We start from the raw sequence: 23,249 nt of genomic DNA on the forward strand, positions 1-23,249 counted from the left end.
ATAATTAGTACACACACAAGGACCAGTGTCTTTACATTGCAGGGTGTATTACGGCCGATAACGAATGTCAGAGGATCAGGAAGATGGGATGTCTTTATTATCAGTAATTTGTATGGAGCCACAGATTCCGTAGCGCCTGGCACAGTAGTATATACATGAAACAGTAGACAGAACAAGTACATTGGTACGGAGCAGAATAATAATGCAATTAACAGAACAGATTGCTTGACATACAGAAACGATTCAACATCAGACATGAAAGGGACAAACCATGATGACAGAGACTGGACAGGCATGAGACAAAGGGTAGAGAACCCTACCCGTAAGAGGCAACATTCTAGAGGGAGGGGTAGTGAGAAACAATGGGATCTAAAAGGACATTAAGCTCGGCGGTCCAGGTGGGTAGCAGAGGAGGTGGAAGCTACACAGTCGAAGTGGCAGGATGGTGGGTTGAAGTGGCGATAGAGCAGCTGGGCCCAGGTGAGGATATTGGGCTGGGAAGAGGGGAACAAGGGAGGAGAGTGCGGAGAGGACGTTGGGGCAGTGTGAATAGACATGGAAAGCAGTTAGCATAGTGTGGGTAGAACAACATAGTAACACAGATCAACATATTGGACATACTGAGAATTTAAATGAGAGACAAGGTTTACAAGTGATTCATTAAATCAGAAGTGATCTTGTCACAAATGCTAGTAGATCAGTAAGTAGTGTCCAAATCAGGCGCTTGAGGTGGGGGTGGGGGGGGGGGGGGGGGAGGTTTCACTGGAGCATTAGATTTTGTTCTTTATTGAGGAATATTAGTTTTCAAACCTAAATATACATTCTTTGTAAGTGAACTGCCCATAGTAAGACAGAACTATTATGAAATCTAATGTTATAAGATGAAAGGAAGATTTGCTTAAGAGTTTATTAGAAAAAAAAAACTAACAGTTTAGAGAAGATATGAGGTGCAGGTCATAGGGCATTTGTTGATAATATACTTTCTACAAAACTAAAAGTGTAAGATTGACATATAGCTATTTTTAGCTAGACAGCAAATAATTCAGTATTTACATCAGCAACATTTTTCCACAAATTGTGAATCGCAACAAAACAAAACTTACAACAATCCAGTAGTTAAACAGTATAGTGCACTATTCATTGTCATTATGGCATAGTATCTGGATAACAGAAATTCCCAAATTCAAAATGTTTTAGGATGAGTACACACCTATGCAATATCTTACATCAGATGCGATTTCACCAATGATTGACAGTCCTGATGACCATGCCGATTCATGTGTACACACAAACAATGTACCTTCACATCTGTATCTCTCATTACCATCTGCTGAAAAGAGTGTGACTCCGTTCACACTCCAGATATACAGAGGCACTATTGGCAGAAGTGTTAGGACAAACGGTCATGAGCGCGTACACACTTCCACATGTGCCCGACATAGGGCCGGATTCATTAAGGAAAGTTAAGCAAAAAAAAAAAAAGGAGTAACTTTGCACCTGGGCAAAACCATGTTGTATTGGAGGGGGAGGTAAATCTAAAATGTGGGGACAGATTTATAGTTGGGGTAGGTCCTGTCCTGGATCAACTTTAAATTTCAGTGAAAAATAAAGCTACCAAGTATTTGTGTGCTACATGAAAAAACAGTCAGTATTCAACTTGTGTACAAAATAATAAACTAATTTGCACCCCTTACATTGTAACATGGTTTGTCCAAGAGAAAATTTACTCCGTTTTGGTTTTATAAAACCAAATCAACAGATGTGATACGATAAAGCATGGTCGTGGGAGTGTACACACTCTTGCAATATCTGACCAAACGGTCGTGAATTGTCACGATAACTGCATAGATGTGTACCCCACATGTTTCCCTCTATAACACCATGCATTTATAGTTTCCAGAAGGTGAACGGCAGCATCATGACCATGTGATTGTAAACTGGATTCCTATTGGGAGAGAGAGCTTCGATATGGACAGAACCTAGTAAAAAACAAACAAACAAAAAAAAAAAAGAACATGATGGATATAGCAGAGGATAAAAGACAAAAGGTTTGAACTTTTTTAAACTGTTCATTACAACTCAACATAGATGCAGGATGAAGTGTTTAAAATGATATTTAGGAAATTAATGTGACACCTCGAGGAGCACCGTATAGCAGATGTCAACATAGGGGATAGATAAATCAAATAATCTGCTAAGATGTTAGCAGCGTGATAGTCTATGGTTCATCAGAATAAGAAGCATTAACCTGTTAAGTTTCTTCAACACCACGTTTTTAAAGAAAATCATCTATATTAAAAAATTCTACAGTAATACTTTTATTGACTGTGCTTGCCAAAAACTGCCCCATTTCAGCACCTCCATTGTTCTTGTTGTCACTCAAAAGAAAACCATCTCCTACACGTCTGGTAAAGATCACCATCATCAACCTATATCTGCACCAATCTCCTTCCATAATATTAATCTTTCATGAATTCTAACGGTGTTGATCCAGAAGGCAGCAAAACAGGGTCCCCAGTGTGACAATTTAGCCTTACAGAGTGGACAAATTACTGACTTATACAGTGCTAATACTATGTTGGCATCCAGGGCATTAATCCCCACTTTGTGCATTCCAGGGGTTTAGTCACCGTTACAGCCGCTGCCTGACACTGTAGCTGTAAGCACCTAGGAGGGGTAATAACTATGCCGCTTACACCTCAAACAGAATCCATATGAGGAAGACAGAAATGGATAAGGAATTAGGGATTCTAATTGACAGCAGACAGCGAGAACCAGCGACTGCCAAGACAAATACTAACATAGAATACCTAAAATGAGAAACAAATCCAGCACTAATTTTGCATCCACTGGATTATAAGTACTTTACATTTTTAGCAAACATTTGTTTCGAGTGGAGGCGGCGGGTGAGAAGGGGAAGAGAGCAGAAGAGACAACCGATGGCCGCTAGCTGTGTATAAACAAACTCGTTGGATCTTAAATTTACAAGGCGCCCCATGTACCAGGCTGTACTGTACGTCACTGGATCCCTCCATAAGTGGTTTGTGGCCCTCCAGCTCGCAATCTTCTCAGATCGGGCACCCCTGTTTTAATCATACTTGCCTACTTTTGGCAAGTGTAGTCCGGGAGAGGGGTGTGACTAGAGGGCAGTAGGAGGCGGAGGGTGGCCAAATGCGGCATTTTGGCCCCGCCCCCACAACAAAAATGCCGTTTTGTCGCGCAGGGCCAAAATGAGGCAATTCGCGGTAAATCGCATCATTTAGGCTAGGCAGTTGCGGGGGACTTGCCTGCTCTCCCGGGAGTCCGCGAGACCGACCCGAATTTCGGGAATCTCCCGGACATTCCGGGAGAGTTGGCAAGTATGGTTTTAATGCGTAATCTGCATTTACGTAACCACAAGCGTTTCACTCAGACACAACACAACGTACCTTGGTGTCCGCTTTGTATGTGAAATCCTCCGTGGCCACCTGGTTCACCAGCACTTCCTTGGGAGGACTGAGCACCCCATACACTTCCACTAAGGCCAGCTTTAAGCTGTCTGCTTGGCTGTTGACCCGCAGCACCTCACTCAGCAGTACATTCTGTAACACAGAACCAGCATGAACGCTAGCTATGCCCCAAAGTATTAATGATACAACCTTTAGGAGAATGGAAAGGGAACGGGTCTTACATTGGTAGCAATAAATAGCAAATGCGTGTAATCCTTCCTTTCAAAAGTGCCTAAACTATCTCCATCATCCCAGAAGAGATCTCCTCGAGCAAATCCCTGGGGTGTAAGTGCCACCAGCAACATCAGACTATTCTTGCGGGTCTGCTCTGTGGTCATACCCGGTACCTGGAGAGACAATGTTGAGTGCATTATTGTATATTTCAATAAATGTGCAACCAACAACATTAACATTACTAGAAAGAATGTACTACAAGACTGGAACAATGATAGGTTTTGCCTGCGGATTTTTTTTTTTAACAAGACTGAAAAATACACATCATCCTCCCTCCCATTTGTGGGACTTGCTGGGAAGTGGGCGGGGCCTTGTCAAAAGTGGGTGTGGTTGGGTGGATTGGGGGTGTGGTTTATATTGACCTGGTTTTGCCCCAATCAATGCTGGGAGGTATGTAATGAATACTGCTTTGCCTTCCTTCTGTAGAAGGCAAAGTAGTTGTGCAGAGCCCATAGACAGTGTACTTAAAGTTATTATCCTTGAGGGATCTGAAGGCCAATGATGTTGCCAGAAAATAATAAAAACCCCACAACAACTTAATCTGTAAGTAATAGATACCCTATAGAGGGTAACTAAAACAATCAGAGACAAAAACAATCCCAGCGTTCGCCAGCTATACCCTCGATTTATAAAACATCAGTCAAAGACGACTATATGAAAGCACAAATACCACTTCTGGAACCACCATAATTCTAGAGAGGAAGGAAGACTTCAAGGCTTGACAAACCGGCTGTGCTTGTGATCAAAGCACAACGGGCAGTGGAATGGATGATTCAAAATTGTTAACAAACCACTGTATATTCTCCATAGCGGAAATCACAAAAAGAGTGCTCAAAATTTCTTGAGACTGACCGGATTCTTAAGGCAATGGGTAACTACGAAAATCGAATGTCCAATTCGCTTGAGCAGTTCAACAATTGCTACTCCGTTAGGGTCAGCGGAGAAGACTACGTAGGTAGCACCAGAACCACCTCCAAGTAGCAGGAACTATTGAGTTCATAAAGATCATCTACTGGCTAATAAAGGAATGGATACAAATGACCGTATATAACTGCTGTGAACAAGTTCTCCTGAGTTGTTGGCACCATACTGAGAGTGGTTCCCTCCATGATACTAGGAGGTTGTCTAATAGACCCTACTGGCTTCTTACCTGTGCAGGCAAAATGCAGCCACCTCTAACGTGAACATTAATAGTGTCCATTGGTGCAGGAAGGGTGATCCACTGACCCTTACTTTCAATTCGTACGCCCTGCAAAATTAAAGAAAAGTGGAAAAGGTTCCGAGTGAATATATATATTAGTTGGTGGATCTTTGTAAAATGTTCCAACATAGAAAATACGTATTAATATTAGACAATTCAAAACGTCAATTTCTCAATTCCCTGGTTTTAGCAAGAGGAGCGTGGAAAGGGAGAAGCTTACACATCCTTAAATTTCCCCCCTCCTCTGTCTACACCTCATACATTACATACATGGACATGATAAAAGACAGGAGCTCCTACAATATGTATAACAGTGCTCAATTATTAATGGTGCAGATGCTCCGCTAAATTCTCTGCTGGAACACAAGCGGTGGAGAAAAAGATGATGTGTTGTGGGCAAAGAGAGACGGCTGTGTTGTCACATAGGCCATATTTAAACACAATAATGGCGTGGCATGTCGCTCGTTAGTCTTCAGATATGTAAACAAACAAGAACCAAAAAAGATTCTAGTTGGCAGATCTGCGTGCCAGCTTATATCATGGCAGTGCTTTACTCAGACCCCAGACATACTCAGAGGCTCCACACACCAAACCTCGTCCCTATGCTTTCAACAAGACACATTTTCACAGGATAGTATTACCAGCCGAACTTTAAACATTATAATAAAAGCAATAAAAGACACACAAAGTATCAAACCTTCTAAAAAAAGAAAAGTAGAGATGTTGTCCATAGCAACCAGATTCTAACCATCATGTTCTAGAATGTACTAGATAAATGATAACTGCAATTTGATTGGTTGCTGTCGGCAACATCTACACTTTACTTTTTAGAAGGTTGATACATTTACTAATTAATGAAAGTGTTTCACGGTTGGACATTTAGTGATAATTCTACTAACTCTGTGCACTTTCTGAAAGTCCACAAATAAAGACGCAGATGGATTTTACAGGGGTGTTTACAGACGCAAACAATGCTCATTGTAATGTCCTAATTGGGCAATTAGGGGCATAAATGAGAAGTAGTTTTTGTGATCCATTAATGGCCTTTATAGATCAGTACACGTTTACAAATACAAACTTTGCAAAACTTATTTTTAAAAGTTCACTGAAACATGAAGAGGATTAAAAAAAGGTTTACATGTTTATTACTGTACTGAAATTACTGGAAAATACAAGAAGCACTCACCGTTTGAAGTGCGTACCATGTCCCGGCAGGAAAGTATCCATTTACTGCAGTTTTGCCCTGTTCAAGGACGGGCGTAATTAGCAGACCTTCCCCCCAAAGGAATTGGCGGTCAATCGTCCATGTGTTTGGGTCAGTAGGGAATCTAGAGCAGAGAGATGTCAGAGCCTGCATATATGATACGCTCACATGCACGACCATCGCTAAGGCGTACTTACTCCAGAAAGAGAGCACGAGCGACAGTCTCTCCTAAGCTGTGAGCCTTATGGAACAACGTGTACAGATAAGGAAGCAGCGAGTATCGGATGAGCAATGCGTTTTTTATGGCTGTCTGAGATTCCTTGCTGAACACGTACGGCTCCTGTGGCTGAGAGAGCAGAAAAGCCAATCATAAATGCTACAGTGCATTATGTAGTATAAATATGGCGAGTGTGCAGATTTATATATTACACACTAAAAAGGCTAACTCTACGTTTTCAATTTTAACGTTTACTTATTATGAATCCTACATTTGTTTTCATAAAATGAAAAATTGTACATTCTAAGGAAAAAAAAAAATATTCAATGTTAAAGATCTCCATAGACAAAATGCATATATTATGTTACACATAGCTATTGTTTGTCTCTATAGGAAACAGACATTATTAATAGAGTACTGAAAAAGAGCTTAAAAATGTGTTCAAAAACACAAGTCGTGGCTTTTGTTCATTTATCTTAATGGTGTATTGCTTAATGCTTCAGAAACGTGCATTTATGTCATCAATGACCTGCAAATGATTACAATAAGCGCTGACACATAGAAGCCTAAACACAATACTGGTTTAGAAAAATCTAAACACCCAGATATTTTCATTATCCCAAATCAGTGGTTCCCAAACTGTGTGCCTAGGCTCCCTGGGGTGCCTCGGCGACCAAACGGGGGTGTCTCAGCCAGGGCCAGTGGTAAGCAAGGCGGGGGACTACTTGGTAATTATTTTGGCTTAGGGGTGCCTTGAAAGAATTTTGGAGACCCTAAGGGTGCCTTGAACTGAAAAAGTTATGAATCCACTGCCCCAAATCAACCGGTACAGGTGAATCTATATTGTACCTAATGATGCTCACAGACACAGTTTCCCTTTATATGATGTTTGCACAGTGGTGCAGAAGTACAATAGAAAACTCTATTCTTAGAGAAGTAAAGATTGCCACAGAATTCTCATCCTCTGTACAGATCCGTGATGGGCAACCTGATGCACTTCAAGGGCCACTCGTGCTGCTCTCTACTGAGATCAAGGGTAAAGTTTGGCCCTTTAATCAATGAAAACAATATATTTAAAAAAAGCGACACCAATTGTCACAAAATTCCCCACTTGCATTCAGATCCCACGTGTACCCCAAAACTTCTTTCAGATTTCTCCACGTCTGAGAGTACCAATAACCACACACTACAAATTAACTAATGATCATTAACAATAATTACCACTAATTACAACAACCCTTCCAAAATATTGTGCTTACCTCATCAGGCTTTAGGAATCATGGTCTTTCCCCTGGAGGAAGGAGGAGATGGTGCTGACTACAATGAAATTTCTCCTCCACTTCCTCCTCCTCTCACTTAGACATCCGTTGCCGTGTGGCCACAGGATTCGGAACCATTTGTTCCGATCACACTGCGCTGTACAAGACGGCAGCTTCACCTGCGGTTCCATCTCTGACTTATTCAATAGCAGTCAGACCAGGCTATAAAGCTGGAAACAGCTTAGAGCCGCAGATGAAGGCTGGCTAAGCCGCCTGTTGCTTAAGAATGGTATAAATATACCCTTTATAAAAGGAGCAGCTAATAAGGGAATTAGGGTTACTAAACTTTCATCTGCAGAACAGGGACCTTGTGGTCAGATCTGAATGATGGCCCAGAAACCAATACCAAACATCAGAGTCTTAGAATGAACTATAGATATTAACACGTGTGCACAGACGGTTATATCACAAAATCATAACTCTTGTCCTTCTGCATGTGCTTGGTAATCATGAGAGATGCCAACAGGTCATGCAGTCTACTGCTACCAACTAGCTACTCTTATCATGCAATATTAGCCTTGGTTTGGTAGCCAAAAAATAAATATATGTTACATAAAAGGAACTTCTAAAAAAGACAAAGTGGAGGTGTTGCCCACAGCAACCAATCAGATTCTAGCTAGCATTTATCTAGTACATTCAAGAAAATGATAGCTAGAATCTGATTGGTTGCTGTAGGCAGGGCCTACACTTCCTTAGTAAATCTAGCCCCTGGTGTTTTTCACCAGGACATAAGATTGTGGAATGTGAGGATTTCTATTGAAATAGTACCAATTTAAACACTGTTCACATAAACAATCTAAGAAAGTTATAAAATATGTGAGCACATATAGAAAAAGAATGTAACTTCCACAATGGACGGCACTGTCTTCCCTCACCCGAGAATTACGATCGTTGTGGTTTCTCGAAAATGGATAAAAAGCACCAAGTTGACTCCATCTCACACACAGCTCCTCTGTGGTACTTCCGACAAAACCACAAATATCTGCCCCCACCAGAGGGACACCATACATGTTGAACAGTAATATGGCTGGGAAAATAGACAATAAACAGTAGAAACATTAATTGTACTCACGGGAGACTGCGACATCATATATGGTTTTTAGGTTAGACAGTAACGTAGTACAGTACATGACCTACCTGGTACTGTGTAGTACAACTGTTCCCATGTGCTCTCCACATCACCCGTCCAGTGACCCGCGTAGTGCCCATGACTGGCAAATGTGGATCGAGAGATGACAAAAGGTCGTTTCCTGCGGATTTTCACCAAAGCACTAAAAGATGTGTAACAAATGTTAAATCAGTAGAGATCCTTAATCAGGGCCGGATTAAAGAAATGGAGGCCCCCGGGCTAAGGGTACTGTGAGGGGGCCCCCCCCGAGCGGCTCCCCACCTCGTGACTACTACGCCCCATGGAAGCACTACAGTGACAGCAGGCAGCTAACAGCATAACACTTGCTGTTAGCTGCCTGCCATTTTCCATGACATGCCGGAGCCGGGGACGCCCCCAACCCGATGAATGCCGGCGGGCCCCCCAGATGCCCAAGGCCCCTGGGCTCTAGTCCAGTTAGACCTCAGGTTAATCCGGTCCTGTCCTTAATAAACAATAAATCCTTAATAATTGTGTCATCTAGAACAGCTTCAAGGCTCCAAAGATAAAATCCGTGTCCAGGCGCACACAGACCATTTCTATAACAGCATAATTACATTCCACCCAACATCAGATATTTGCTGTGGAGTTCGGTGACCATACTGGTCCTGAATTCTCGCTCTGCACTTACTGGTGAGATGCTATTGCCTCGGAGAGTCCATACAAGTTGTGCAGGTTGTAGTGTGATGAGATATGCTGCTTACTGGAAGAGCAGAGGGTGGCGTGTTGCAACGAGTCTCCCACTACGGCTGTAACAAAAATCAAGGAAATCAGAAACTACCGTTACACTTCTATCTTACTGTACAACACCGAAAGTCCTGTCAGACAGCAGTAAGTTTAATATGGTGCCAGTAGCCGCATGATACAACTCCTGCTTGTTCCTCTGTATACTGAACACAAAGTAAAGGGAACACTTAAATCTGCTTCTACGTTGTCCACTCTGAGCCACACCCATATCCATTTCTTTTTACCTTCAGCCACAATGCTTTGGTAAGAGCGTTTACGTAAATGCAATTTAAAAAGGGGTCAATGTGTGTTCTAAAAATACCCCATGACAATCTATGTTCTGAATTGGTGAACTCCGTACAGGCAAATAAACCTTCTCACAGTTAAGGAGGACTTGGGCTGGGTGAGAGCATTCGTGGCCAAGTATAGAAGAGGCGCAAGTACCAAAATTACATTTTATTTTAAATGAGATAAAGAGGTGGGAATGACACGTTTTAGGGACTTGTTGTGTAAAGGTCATACAACCACTTTTACTCTGCACCAGCTCAGAGCTGGCGGAGATTGGTCCCTATAATTTTAAGGGGACACGATTTGCGTCTTCTGTTGCATTTCAACGGACAATCACGTTTTATAGGCGCCCTCTGTAAATGTGGTGTGAACGTTTTTGGACGAGTGGGATTTGTCCTTAGCATTTTAAGGGTCCTGTAGAAAATGAGTCCCACTACATTTAAGGGTTTAAGTAAACCCACAAATAACTCCACATTGTAATCTGTTCTCTTATAATGCTGGAGTGATGGAACCTTCTATTAAACACAGTGCTCGGGATACTGGCAGACTTGTTTAGATTGGCCGATTTTATTATGGAAACCTTTGTGCAGAATCCTGTTTATTGCGGTTTTGGAAAGGAGGCTCTAGAAACCTGAAGGGTTTCTAAGCAAAAAAAAAACGCACACATATTGGCCATTTTGGGTAGATTTTCTTTGCCGTATCAGGGGTTATAAACAAACTAATAATATTTTTTGAAAATGCAAAAACTAGGTATGATTTGTGTGGATACTGCACAGAAATTAAAGGACTGCTAATGGATGTTGGAATGTGATCAAACCAAAGATTCCAAAACAGGTTCAGCACAGGGGTGAACAAAGCCTCAGTGATGTACAGGTTAAACACACAAAAGTGTCACATGTAATTAAGTACTGCCAATGTCCCCTCATTCTCATGATTAATTTAATCCACAAACGACGCAAAGCGCTGAGCAATATTTTAGCAAACTGTAATCATCAGCACATTAAGAAGTGTTACTTACAGTAATAATTGGCTGTGTGACTTCTGTTGGATTAATTCCCCTTATCTAACAGTCACTCATTACAGCTATCCGAGAAACGAGCAAGCAAACCCTCTTGTGACATTCTAACCACTCCTCAAACCACTGGAGAAATGACTGACCACACAGCGCAAATCAGTTCTGCTGAGGGATCAAAACTTACCAGGGACATACGGGGGGTTTTCGAGTTTGTTGTCTGGACAGTTATCTACTGAGCCAGGGACGAAATTAGATGGCTCATTCATGTCCTGTGACAGGGAAACAAAAATGAGCATTTTACAATATTGTATCATATGACTCATGAGGTCAAAGGTCATCTAACAGAACGGTCTTCTGTCTAGATGTTTATACGTCACATTATATTGTCAGGTCCTAAAAGTTTCAGAGATCTCTTCATGTTACGCTTTAATATATTTGAAAAAGGTGATATCATATCATATAAAACAACTACTTACCGTATTATTAATTCATCATGAACATTCCCCATATAACTAAGTAACCTGTTATTCGACTATTGCCATGAACTGCTCCCAGTTATGTCTGGGTTTAGGAATGAAGGCTTCCACCTGCTTATCGGGTCTTGCTTAATTAATATAGTGAAAACCTCACCTCACAGGAAGTACATAAAACTTAAATGGGCTATAATTGAATATGGATGGATGCAGATGGGGTAAAGCAAGTGATATACAGCATTAAAATACTCACTATCCACATGCCATCGAACGGCACCTTGTCATAAAAATCCTTCACCATATCATGCCACCAGCTGAATGTGTCCGGGTTTGTGAAGTCGGGGAACACAGTAAGTCCTGGCCACACCTGAGCAGTGAAAGAGAGGACATAATATATACAACTATGGATCAACACGTATCCTAAATCCTAACACAGCTGCATTTCTGACCTATGAGCGGTCATGTCACACATGCCTATACCTAAAAAGTGCACACACATGTAAAATTCAATAATAATATACATGTGTGTGGCCCTTATACAGCCATATTGCTGATCAGCAGTAAACAGCTTGGATTCACCTCTTGTAGTAAGGACACTTGCAGACATTCCACGCCTATGTGGGTAAAAGCTTTCCATGTTTCCGCTTTGTTGGTTGGAATATTTCCAGCACTCATTGCCCAATTTAATTATGTGCAAATGTCCTTGGTTAATAATTGCGTCATCACATTGCTGGGATTCTGTTCTCCGAGTTACACTCGGAAGATGAGCCAGTTTTAGTAAAACAAGCATTTTGCTATCTCCAAATGATTGCCTCAGCTTGATGAGTCTGGTACAACTCAGAGATGTAATGCTGATCAGCACCACCGACTCACTTCCATACAAGGGGCCCCTAACCTTGTATACAAGGGGCCCTAACCTTGTAGTGATGTTTAATTGCTTCTATATTATAATTATACAAGATTTGTAATAAAATGTCTTACAGAGCAAATGGGATTACACTTTTTATTTTAATACAAGCCCTATTAGAAGTGCAAATTAATGTAGTAATAATCTCTTATGGATACAGGTGAAGACATTTAAAAGTCCAAGGAATGTTTAAAATATTACTAAAGGAGAGTTTAGAGCAGTGGTGGCCCGTCGAGCCTTCGTCTGTGGCCCCCCGGTCTTATCAGAACGGAGGCAGCTGGCTTCCGCGCCACATGACCTTCACTGCACAGTGCGGAGGGGTCACGCGGCATACCCAGACGCAGTGCACTGTGCGCTCTCTTTTTAACTAGCGCGGCCTCTTTGAAGGCTGAAGGGTCACACATGCGGACCTCCTCCTCTTCCACATTGACCCTCAATGGTGTACAGGGTTTAATGCATACTTGCCAACTCTCCCGAAATGTCTGGGAGCCTCCCGAAATCCGGCTCGGTCTCCCGGACTCCCAGGAGAGCAGGGAAGTCTCCCGCATCCGATAAATACCTGACCCCGCCCCTAGCACCAAACCAACATCTTTTACGCGGGGGCAGGGCCGCCCTCTAGTCACGACCCCTGTCTGGGATCTCCCGGACTTCAGTGCCCAAAAGTAGGCAAGTATGGTTTAATGACTGTATACATATTTTACACACTACTCACAAAATATTGTATTCAAAAGCCAGCTCCCCAAACCCAGCAATCCTATACCTCGCCCACAAGAGGCTGGCCCGTCTGATTCGTGATAAAAACACCTCTCTTCAGTCCATCATCATAAGGCGGGTAACTCCCAGGGGGTGCGGAAATGCTAATGGCTGGGTCCTGAAAAAATACGGTGTGTTATACTGTACTTCAGCACCAAGCATCTTATATTACATCCAACAACATATTTCCAAATAAAACGCAACCACAGCCCTGTTTGTTAATAAGCTCCTTACCACAATCATAATGTACTTTAGCCCTTGTGCATGGAATTCTTTAACCATCGCTCCATAATCTCCAAAACGTTTTTTATCGAATGTAAAGTCTCGATATCCATCCATGTAGTCAATGTCATTCCACTGTACATCCTGGAACGGATCATACAAACACGTTAATGACTCATGAAATTTCCTTTTCTATGTACAATGATGCATCTGCAGCCCTCGCCACTTACAAGGACTTGTAAATAAATACATTTATTTTAAATCTCTGATTGAATAAAAAAAAAAAAAGTACTTATGTCCAGCAGAAATACAAGAAAGCATTAGGCAATTTCTCATGATAATATCACCACTAGGTCTAATATTTCATTGGCACCAATGAACTGAATCCTATTTACTTTGGCAGGTCATCAACATCTTCATTAGTAAGATCACCATCACAGAATTACAGATCTTTTATATTTCAACCAGTACGTGTACGTTGTTTTCATCAAGGTCAAGAAATTTATTTGCAACAGCAAGATCGCATGTACAGATAACAGCTGATACTGAGGGGATTAGTCCACCTAAACGTTTGAATAAAGAGGGTTTGAAGGTTCTGAATAAATCTCCCGGAATAATATAATAAACAGTTGACAAGACTATGGGACCCCTATGCTCACGGGGCCCCCAGGCAACTGCCCAGCATGCCCAGTTAGTCAATATTATGCCTGGTGGGGTCGGAGAAATGTAGTTTTTGTGCATTTTTAGGAGTCTTTCTGCCAACAAAAAAGTGTTTTAATGAACTTTTAAGACTTCTGTGTTTACAGATCAGCAGTCCGGCATATTTTTCACTTTGGTGAGAAATTAAATTACAATATAAAGTACAGTCCACAAAAAAGTATTAACTGGAAAAAAAACACCATTGCCACCCATGACAAAGTATTATCCTTATATTTACCTTGTAACACATATCTCTCTCTATAGTTCTTAACTTATATGAAGAATTTTAAGATTGGTCACGGTTTCCTCTACGGTGTGTACTCTGGAAATGACAGTGCAAGACCCATTACGAAGGGTTGCACTGAACAGAAGATTCTCAATGTGCCATGCAGGATGGATTTCTCCATAGTTTAAACTAAACACACAGTTCAGAGGGAAAAAAGGTTTTTGTGAATCCTTATTTTCCCAAAATGAGGAATCCTGATGTGCCCAAAAATAAAACGGTTAGTATACAGTACGCACCTATAATGCTTTCACAGCATTTGACATCCAGATGATTATAGGGACCATATCATGTTAGTAAACCCCATCACATACCTTGTTTTTATATTTATTTGACTATTTGTCAAACATGATGCACAACGACCAAACAAATCACCTGGTCGATGTGCTCTTCCAATACGGAATGTTCACTTACTTCAAAATCCTTTAAATTGTAACGGACATTCTTTTAAATAGTATATTCTTTTATATACTTAAAATGGGCAAATACAGAGTTTTAAACCGTTAAGTTTGTTTGGGAGTGTAGCATTTCATAACACGCTGGCTGCAGATTACCCATCCTGGAATGCCAGTATGCCCAACATCTGAGCTAAACCCAGCACTGAAGCATGCAGGAGGAGGGGCAATGACAACTGCTAGTTGTCGACCAGAGAGTCATTACAACCATTACAGGCTAGAACCCGGAGACTGGTCACTTGGAAGCGCCATTCCAAAAAATAAATAAATAAAGATCACAGGTATATGTAAAGTAGCACATTAGACTTAATATACATGTATTAATCCGGTGAAATTCACTTTTAAAAAATATTCTTTGGAATTATTTCATCTAAATTGACATTAACTTTACTCAATAACCTGATATTCATTTTCACTTTTCTTTTTTTTATCAGATTTTACCATGACGGAAACACACATACAAAAAAGCATCATACTTATAGGAGTGCACACGTGTAGAGCATGTCCTTTCACTAAGAAATCTGCAAACATTACCAAGAGCATAGAAAGTGCACAATGACCTGTATGCATACAATAGCTGGAACGGCATAGTGACAACAGATGTAAGACCTGTGACCTGGTGCACAATGACCTGTATACATACAATAGCTGGAATGGCATAGTGACAACAGATGTAAGACCTGTGACCGGGTGCACAATGACCTGTATACATACAATAGCTGGAATGGCATAGTGACAACAGATGTAAGACCTGTGACCGGGTGCACAATGACCTGTATACATACAATAGCTGGAATGGCATAGTGACAACAGATGTAATACCTGTGACCGGGTGCACAATTACCTGTATGCATACAATATCTGGAACGGCACAGTGACAACAGATGTAAGACCTGTGACCTGGTGCACAATGACCTGTATGCATACAATAGCTGGAACGGCACAGTGACAACAGATGTAATACCTGTGACCGGGTGCACAATGACCTGTATACATACAATATCTGGAACGGCATAGTGACAACAGATGTATGACCTGTGACCTGGTGCACAATGACGTGTATGCATACAATAGCTGGAACGGCATAGTGACAACAGATGTAAGACCTGTTACCTGGTGCACAATGAGATGGGATCAGTTTTACGCTCTTACCAAAGGTATATTGGCTTTACTCATATTTCTCACCACCTCCCGAGTAATATCCGACGTTGAGTATCCCCAGCGGCATAAGTGGAAGCCCAGGCCCCAATAGGGTGGCATGAAGGGAAGTCCTGCACAGAACAATAAATCATAGTTAAGGAGCGAATTGTTCCCTTACTGCGGTGGTCAGAAAGTATGACACAGGTTATAGTATTAGCCACGGAAAGAAAAAGGAAAGTTATTTCCTACCAATGAATGTTAGAGTATCACACTTGTACAAGTAGGCTAACAGGGGTGCAGGGTGTGTTTTCTTTTTTGAGGGGGTTAGGGGGAGGGTTATTCAAGTCACCCAATCCTGTGCCATTTTTATTTACGAACTAGAAACAGAGCCAATTCTGGATTATCTGACCCCTTATTTCATACAAATCTGCAGTTCACAACAGAACTTCATTCCAAAAAGTAATGTTTTAATGAATTCTGATTCTCTCCCCTCTTGTGTACCATTTACTGCAGGACAAATACATTTGCAATAATCACCTTTCCCCACCACCACCAAATTGTGTTGGGGGAAACACGCAACAAATGTCAGCAGAACATAAATAAATGACTATTCCTGCACAGTCTGATCTACTCTCCCGATTCTTACCAATCACTTCCTGGTACTGGCGAATCACAGCCTTCGGCTCAGGGCCCAGGAAGACATAGAAGTCCAGGATCCCTCCCGTGGTTCTCCAGGTCAGGGCTGGAGCCGGCTGCAGGAGAACGTCTACAGACAAACCAAAAGGAAAAAATTCATTCAATATCAGATTCATCACCAGATGTATGAAAATGTCATCATTCAGGATACCGGGCTCCCCTTCTAGTCACTTCCATACGCTATACAGCAGCTAGTTCAGCACAGAGGTAGAACACGGCAGGAAATCATAACTATACCATATACAATGAATGGATGTTAAACGAAGAAATAAGAAAATGTTAAATAAAAAATATATATATTGCAGAAGTCATTGCACTAACTTTTCTTTATCGAGCGATTTGGACTTTTTTTTTTAGAGAGGGTATAATATAGATATATATTGTGATGTTTGGTGGCAAGTCCTTGCTCTGGACTTTGGGATACGCCCCAACAGGAATACAATGGGCACCTGGTGTGAGGCCACGGTGCGTCATGCAAGAGAGAAGAGGGAGGACCAATTGGAGACAGACAGAGAGGAGCTGCACCCAGACCTGGGACAAGTTGGAAATAGATAGGTGGTCTGTCACCAAGAGAAGGGGGGGGGGGGGCAACCGGAGCTCAGGAAAGCCCTGCATTATGGAAATCAAACATTTCTACCCTGGCCAGTAGGAGGCAGCAGGGAGTACTGTCCAGGGATGGAAGTATGCAGAGTGATCAGATGAGTCCTCAGCAGTGAAAGGACTGTGGACTATGGGGATACATGCGGTGTTGGATGCATGAAATATCACATATATGCCTATATGCTGAGTGACACACACCTCAAGATGCATGCACTTCTGCTCCTGTAACATGTACATCAGGTTTATGTCAGACATACCTACACCAACATACACACAACTAGGTCATTAGCTCGAGAAAAGTTAACATGTGCTTTGATAGCGAAAAACACATTCACTATCAGGCTTGGCATAATACAGCAGATCTAATAATATTTTTTGTTGCATACAAATATTACCAAACAAAATAAAAAAACAAATATATAATCTCTTCAGAGATTCAGAGATGAATTTGCAATCAGCCAATCAGAAGCGGCTAGCTAGTGAACACTGCAGGAAAGAGGTGTTTGGAGGCAATAATTATGGCCCCATTGGATATTTACATTTCAGAAGAATACTCACCCATAGCATTGCTGTTCAGCAAGAAGACCCCATGAGCTGAACCATCTTTTTCCAGAGCCAGGTAGAACGGATGAGTACCATAGAGGTTTGCATTTTTCTAGAATAGTAAGCAGGCAGATCGTCAAAAATGTTGTAATATTAACATTACATTGATTCACTACGGATTATAACTGGAGGGTATATTTATGTTGTTTTAACCATTTCTTTTTTCTCCCATTACCAGTTTTAGGCTTGATAATATTTATAGTCCCACAGGTGCTGTATAGCCACATGGGGGCTAGGCCAACCCATCCCCTAAAACACTCGATTCCTTCTAAGTTCCGCAGAGGTGACCGATGCCCCCAGCCCACCGATGTGGGAACCTACCAGTTTGCCAAATACCTCATCACCTCCAGGAATAGACAGTAATAACCTGTCACCCAGGGCCTGGGAGGGGGAGAATTTAATATGATCTTGGCACCCAGGGCGGACCTCTCAAAAGGGCATTTAGTGAAGGTTATTTAATTAGCCACAGACCGTCACATGTCGGGTGGCACAGGGTATGGCTCCAGGCACCAGTCTAGTGGTCATTACCTACTAATCGATTAAATTACAATCGGCCGCATTAAGTTCCGGCACATTTGTAGTCCCGGAACCTTGATATTGATTAATCCTACTTGAAATTCTGCTCCCATATGGTTGCTGTAAAAGGGCTGTATTATTCTGTTAGAGACTAATATATGACTATATAATATATAATTATAAGAACATAGCTAAATGTGGATATCCCTCCCCATAGTATGCTCACAGATCTGAAGCCATTTAAGGGTTAATCATGGGAAAGTACATTGTAAACTGTATACGCCAATGAAGGCTGACCGAGGCAAGCCGTGACAAGAAGTGGCTGAAACGGTGAATTTGGGATATAGCCAAGTTTTAGACGATTAATAAAACAGGTAAGTAAACTATAACGGGTGTTAGGATTAATAATAAGATTATAAGGCATGTCTTCTAACAGTAATGATAAGCAATAGCCTAAACCAACTGCTCCGTCTTCCTTACCGTGGGCATAATGTCTCTGTTCCAGAATGTCAGCCGGGACCAACTGGTGTCAAGGTTAATGGACGTGAGATGTTCCCCCAGACCATACAAATACTGGGAGGGAAGAGATGTGGAAATCTGCAGGAACTGGTCAGCAAACAGCAGTGGAGCCAAAGTAGTGTTCATCCTGTAACGGGCAGAAACCAACCTCAACTGTGGAGATCTCTATCGGCACCGAATATAAACTATATATACTAGGGAACCGTTCTCTTGCCGGTGCTCGGATACACATGCAGTTTTTCTCAATGGCTTGTATAAAAGAGCTACTGATTACATTGACATATGTAAATGTGAACATGGCCATCTTGACAGAAGTTGAGTTCCTTGAAGTTCTATTTACATTTGCTGTTCAATTGAGTATAAGCGACTGTTCTCGATTGTCAGCCAACAGGATTACGGACAAGACGTCTGCTGTGTGTAAGGGAATAGCTTCCCTCCGTACTAACTTCTGTTTTAAGTTTCGTAAACTTTCACATATAGATTTGTGACTTATTAGAACCTCTTTTTTATAAATCCATTCAGGGTTTATTAGGCCTTTAATTGGCAACTACAAAGACCTATAGTAAGCCCTGATAAAAAAAGTAATCAGTAAAACATTGTGATGCTACACAACAACAGGTACAAAGCACAGTCCCTGTATGCAGACTTTGGCATAGCAAAACTTGGACAATCTCTCAGCATAAGGATTGGTGTGTGGGGCCAGTATTAGTCTAATGGTTTATTGTGGAGGACAGTAATTTTCTTAAAACCTCTAACTTCTATTCAATGGCAATTTACAGTGCGATTTTATTCATGCCTTAAGTCCTAATCATGCTGCTGAAATGTTATGTTTGTGAGGAGTCATAGTCAAATTCACTAGCCCTCAGCCACTCACAGGGTCTGCCCACTGGACTTTCTCCTGACCACAATGCTGAAGGGGTCTGCGGAGGTTTGGATGTCATACTGAACATTGGACGCCTTCCCTTTCGTACAGGGGGTGTTTATGGGAACCTCGTAACGTTTCTGAGCTGGGTCCTTAATCTGCAAATAGAAAAGAAAGCGAAAAAATGTAAATAAATGATTTAAATACATTTTTAAAAAAATTTAAATATCAACGATCCCACTCCATTTTAATAGAGGCACCATGGTCTCTCTTACCAAGCCACTTTCAGGATGTCAAGTGTACATAGGGTAGACCAGATTCCACCTGTACTAGACCAACGGAGCATTGGCTGCCAGGATCAGGAGCTGGGGTGTCTAGTTGTGGCCAGTATAGATATAACTTGGGTGCCTAGTTACTCCAGGTTGCCCAGCCATATAAGTAAACTCCCATATCCACTTCTATTGCAATATTTGTTACCATCAATTAACTTTAGCGCATTAATAGTTGGAATATATTAAATTCTTGAGCTGTCTTATAGAAAAGGTCAATCAAACGGGAAGGAAGAAAACAAATGAAACTATAAACTTCTGATGACAAGTTAAAGAGTTACTATATTTAAAAGAATAAAATGACGATTACCCACTGCCTTTTTTTTTTTTTTTTTTCTACTTAGCGAGCACTTAATCAAGTGCCGATCGAGTGTCGTTCTGTCCTTGGGCTGAATGGTAACAAGTGTCCTGTATATCTAATACTCTGTAATGTGCTCTATGTATGTCTGTCCTATATCTAATATACAAAAACAGTGTATCCATCCGGATAGTCTCATTAAAAGTGGGTCTATAGTAAGCACAATCTTAACCTGCGATGGCTGGAACCTATCAATCTAGCCAGAAGCCAGACAATATATTTTAAGTATAGAGTAATACAAATCAATAGAGGAAGGGATATCTATGCACAACGTAGTAAGTAATCAATAAAGTTTAAAATGTACCATCAGCCAATGTGATCAATAATTAAATCATTGTTTTTCCAAACTGGCATCTGGTAAGTTAAAATACTACAATATATAAAGCTAAAAAACAACAGAAATAAAAACAAAACCTCCAACTTCATGTCAGTTAATTGAGCCAATTGATAATCATTAATATATAGACATACACTTATTAAAAAACATTTTAAGTAGAGGATGGCTAGTGAGCATCACTTTTGTATCCCGTCACTGAAGGTAAAACACTCGCCGTAAAATGCAGTCTTGTATCCGTCTCAAATGAAACCTCCAGCCTTAAGGTCATTATATTATCGGGCATGAAGGTCCCCACGTTTCGCGTGAGTGTGGCAGTAAACCCGTTCTCCGTCTCTGTTCTGTTGGTCATCTTATAGTTGGGATAGTTGGAGGGGAAGAAGCACCAGGGCTGTCCGATGCCTGGGGCGTCTGTCTGTGGAGAAAAACAGCACCCCCGGGCCTCACACTCATCCTTAATTACACCTTTCTCTGGTGCGCAGTCAAATCGACTGCTAGGGGCCACCACACACTTGGAAGGTTCAGGTCCTCTCACGTAAGAGGGGATGGCACAGCAAACCGTACAGACTGTAAGAATAACACTGAGGCCCAATGGTATATGCTCTCGTCTTCCCAGTGAGCTTCTGATGGACATTTTAGAAACAGCTGTGAAACCCCCTGCAAGATTCCAAACAGATATTAGGGTATAAGACTTCAGGTAATTATACACATAATATATATTTTATGTTAAGTAATAGCATTTTGGGATCTAATTACTCAAATAGCATTAGTATAGTAAATACAAAATACATTACTAGATACAACCCTAATTATTTGCCAGTTTTGACAAAAGAGAATCACAAAGCACCTACGGAACATAGATACTAACAGCGAATGAATCACAGCAGGCTGCGGGCCTGTTACCGATGCCCATATGCGCATTTGTACAACATAAAGAGGCGCCTAAGTTCAACAGATTTGCACTGCACAACTTGCATCCGTATTTAGAGTTGCATACACCTTGCACTTGCGATCCCAATGTGGGCCCAAGTATAAAAAAAAATATATATATATTTAGGTGTAAATTTACTAAACTGTGGGTTTGGAAAAGTGGAGATGTTGCCTATAGCAACCAATCAGATTCTAGCTGTCATTTATTTAGTGCATTCTACAGAATGACAGCTAGAATCTGACTGGTTGCTATAGGCAACAGGCCTACAGTTTAGTAAATCTAGCCCTTAGTGTCATGTTGGGGATTGTAATTGATGACAATGCTCCTACTATGCACTTAAAAACAGGAAATTCAGGCAAGTGGCTGCACTACTGCTTTTTACTTCTGTATGTGTTAATAATATGTATATATATATTATACACACACACACACACACACACACACCAATAAATAGCCTTACAGACATAGGACAACTTTAAAAAGTGCTGATCAGTATCATAATGGCAGCTCATGCATCAATCAAACCATTATGAACAGCAATGCAGTGGTTTGGGGACCCCTCTTCTAAAGCTGGAATCATATTGAACTTTATAGAACCTAATGCAAGATAGGGTAGGTATAATACAGAATTGCCACTGATATGAAAACGCACCAACATTATTTTGAGGTCACTGGGATTTCCTTCCTCCAGCTAGTGGGGGTCATGTTAGGGCAGAGGGGAGCAGATCCCCTACTTTCCTGTATCTCTGGTTAATTACACATATATATTTGTGTATGACAAGCTCCATAGCTATTGTGTAGGCTGCAGTAATAACATTTGTTGTGAACCAGGGGAGGGCTGGCAAGCTTTAGCCCAGGGGGCGAGACTCCACTCAGCTTTTAAATGCAGGTAGCCCAGTGACCCAGTTCAAGGGAGCCCTGTATAGAACTGAATCCCCCCTCCCCATCACAGCCAGACCGTTTTGTACTATAAAGATGCAGGTAATTAGTCTACAGATTTCTTAAAGATCTACAGCACATCTCTACATCTACAGTACTGTACACAACTAACAAGCAGGAAAAAGCCTACTGATTTTACAGAACAAAAATGGACACAATGACTAAATTTAATTTTGACCAACACTTTAATCTGTTACTAAAGAATGTATATTTCGCCTTGAGGTTATTGCTATTAAATATGTTACATGTCTGACTTCAAAGCCTTCAGCAAAAAAAAAAGCACAATATCTGCACCCTTTGTTGACACAATACAGATACAGAACAATAACAGTCACCAATGTCGCATTGAGCTATAACAAGATATACAAATAGCTCAGGTACAATAGCTGAAGCCATTCTAAGCTAGGAATATATCTATGCACAGTGTCCTCATCCTCTAACTGCAGACAAAGACCCGCAGCATACACTCACCCGTCCCACAAGCTGCTGTCCCCTGACCTTTGTATAGTTGTCCCTTTAATAACAGCGGGTCATGTGACCTGCAAGTCATGTGATCAGTGAGGAAGAGACTGAGAGGGGGAAGTGTTATGTGTGTCTTAGTGCACAGAGAAAGGCATCTGCTGGGTGAGCAAACAGTTATGGCAACAAAGTGTTGTATGAGCTGCAGTGTGAGGGAGGAAGTGGTAGTGAGAAATCACAATATGACTGTCACAGAGCTGATAAAGAATGGGGTAAAGGAGCACAGACACTAAATTGTAACACACACACACTTCAAAGCTGAAAAAATACAG

General features: G+C 41.3%; 1 protein-coding gene across 1 annotated transcript; it reads right to left on the reverse strand.

Annotated features, from left to right (window-relative positions):
* Nucleotides 1-75: 75 nt before the first annotated feature.
* On the reverse strand, nt 76-23,033 carry GAA (alpha glucosidase). Its single transcript, XM_075177929.1, has 20 exons — nt 22,930-23,033; nt 20,806-21,245; nt 19,580-19,725; nt 18,667-18,832; nt 17,626-17,722; nt 16,418-16,537; nt 15,784-15,902; nt 13,207-13,338; nt 12,980-13,090; nt 11,566-11,679; nt 11,024-11,108; nt 9,442-9,559; nt 8,801-8,934; nt 8,539-8,690; nt 6,325-6,473; nt 6,110-6,251; nt 4,873-4,971; nt 3,671-3,835; nt 3,429-3,581; nt 76-1,979 (listed from the first exon to the last, which is right to left on the reverse strand). The coding sequence occupies exons 1-20, from the start codon at nt 23,006-23,008 to the stop codon at nt 1,917-1,919; spliced, it is 2,784 nt and encodes a 927-aa protein (XP_075034030.1). The 5' UTR covers nt 23,009-23,033; the 3' UTR covers nt 76-1,916.
* Between the last annotated feature and the right edge of the window lie 216 nt (nt 23,034-23,249).

Source organism: Mixophyes fleayi, chromosome 6, assembly GCF_038048845.1.
Source record: "Mixophyes fleayi isolate aMixFle1 chromosome 6, aMixFle1.hap1, whole genome shotgun sequence".
Taxonomy (NCBI): Eukaryota; Metazoa; Chordata; class Amphibia; order Anura; family Limnodynastidae; genus Mixophyes; species Mixophyes fleayi.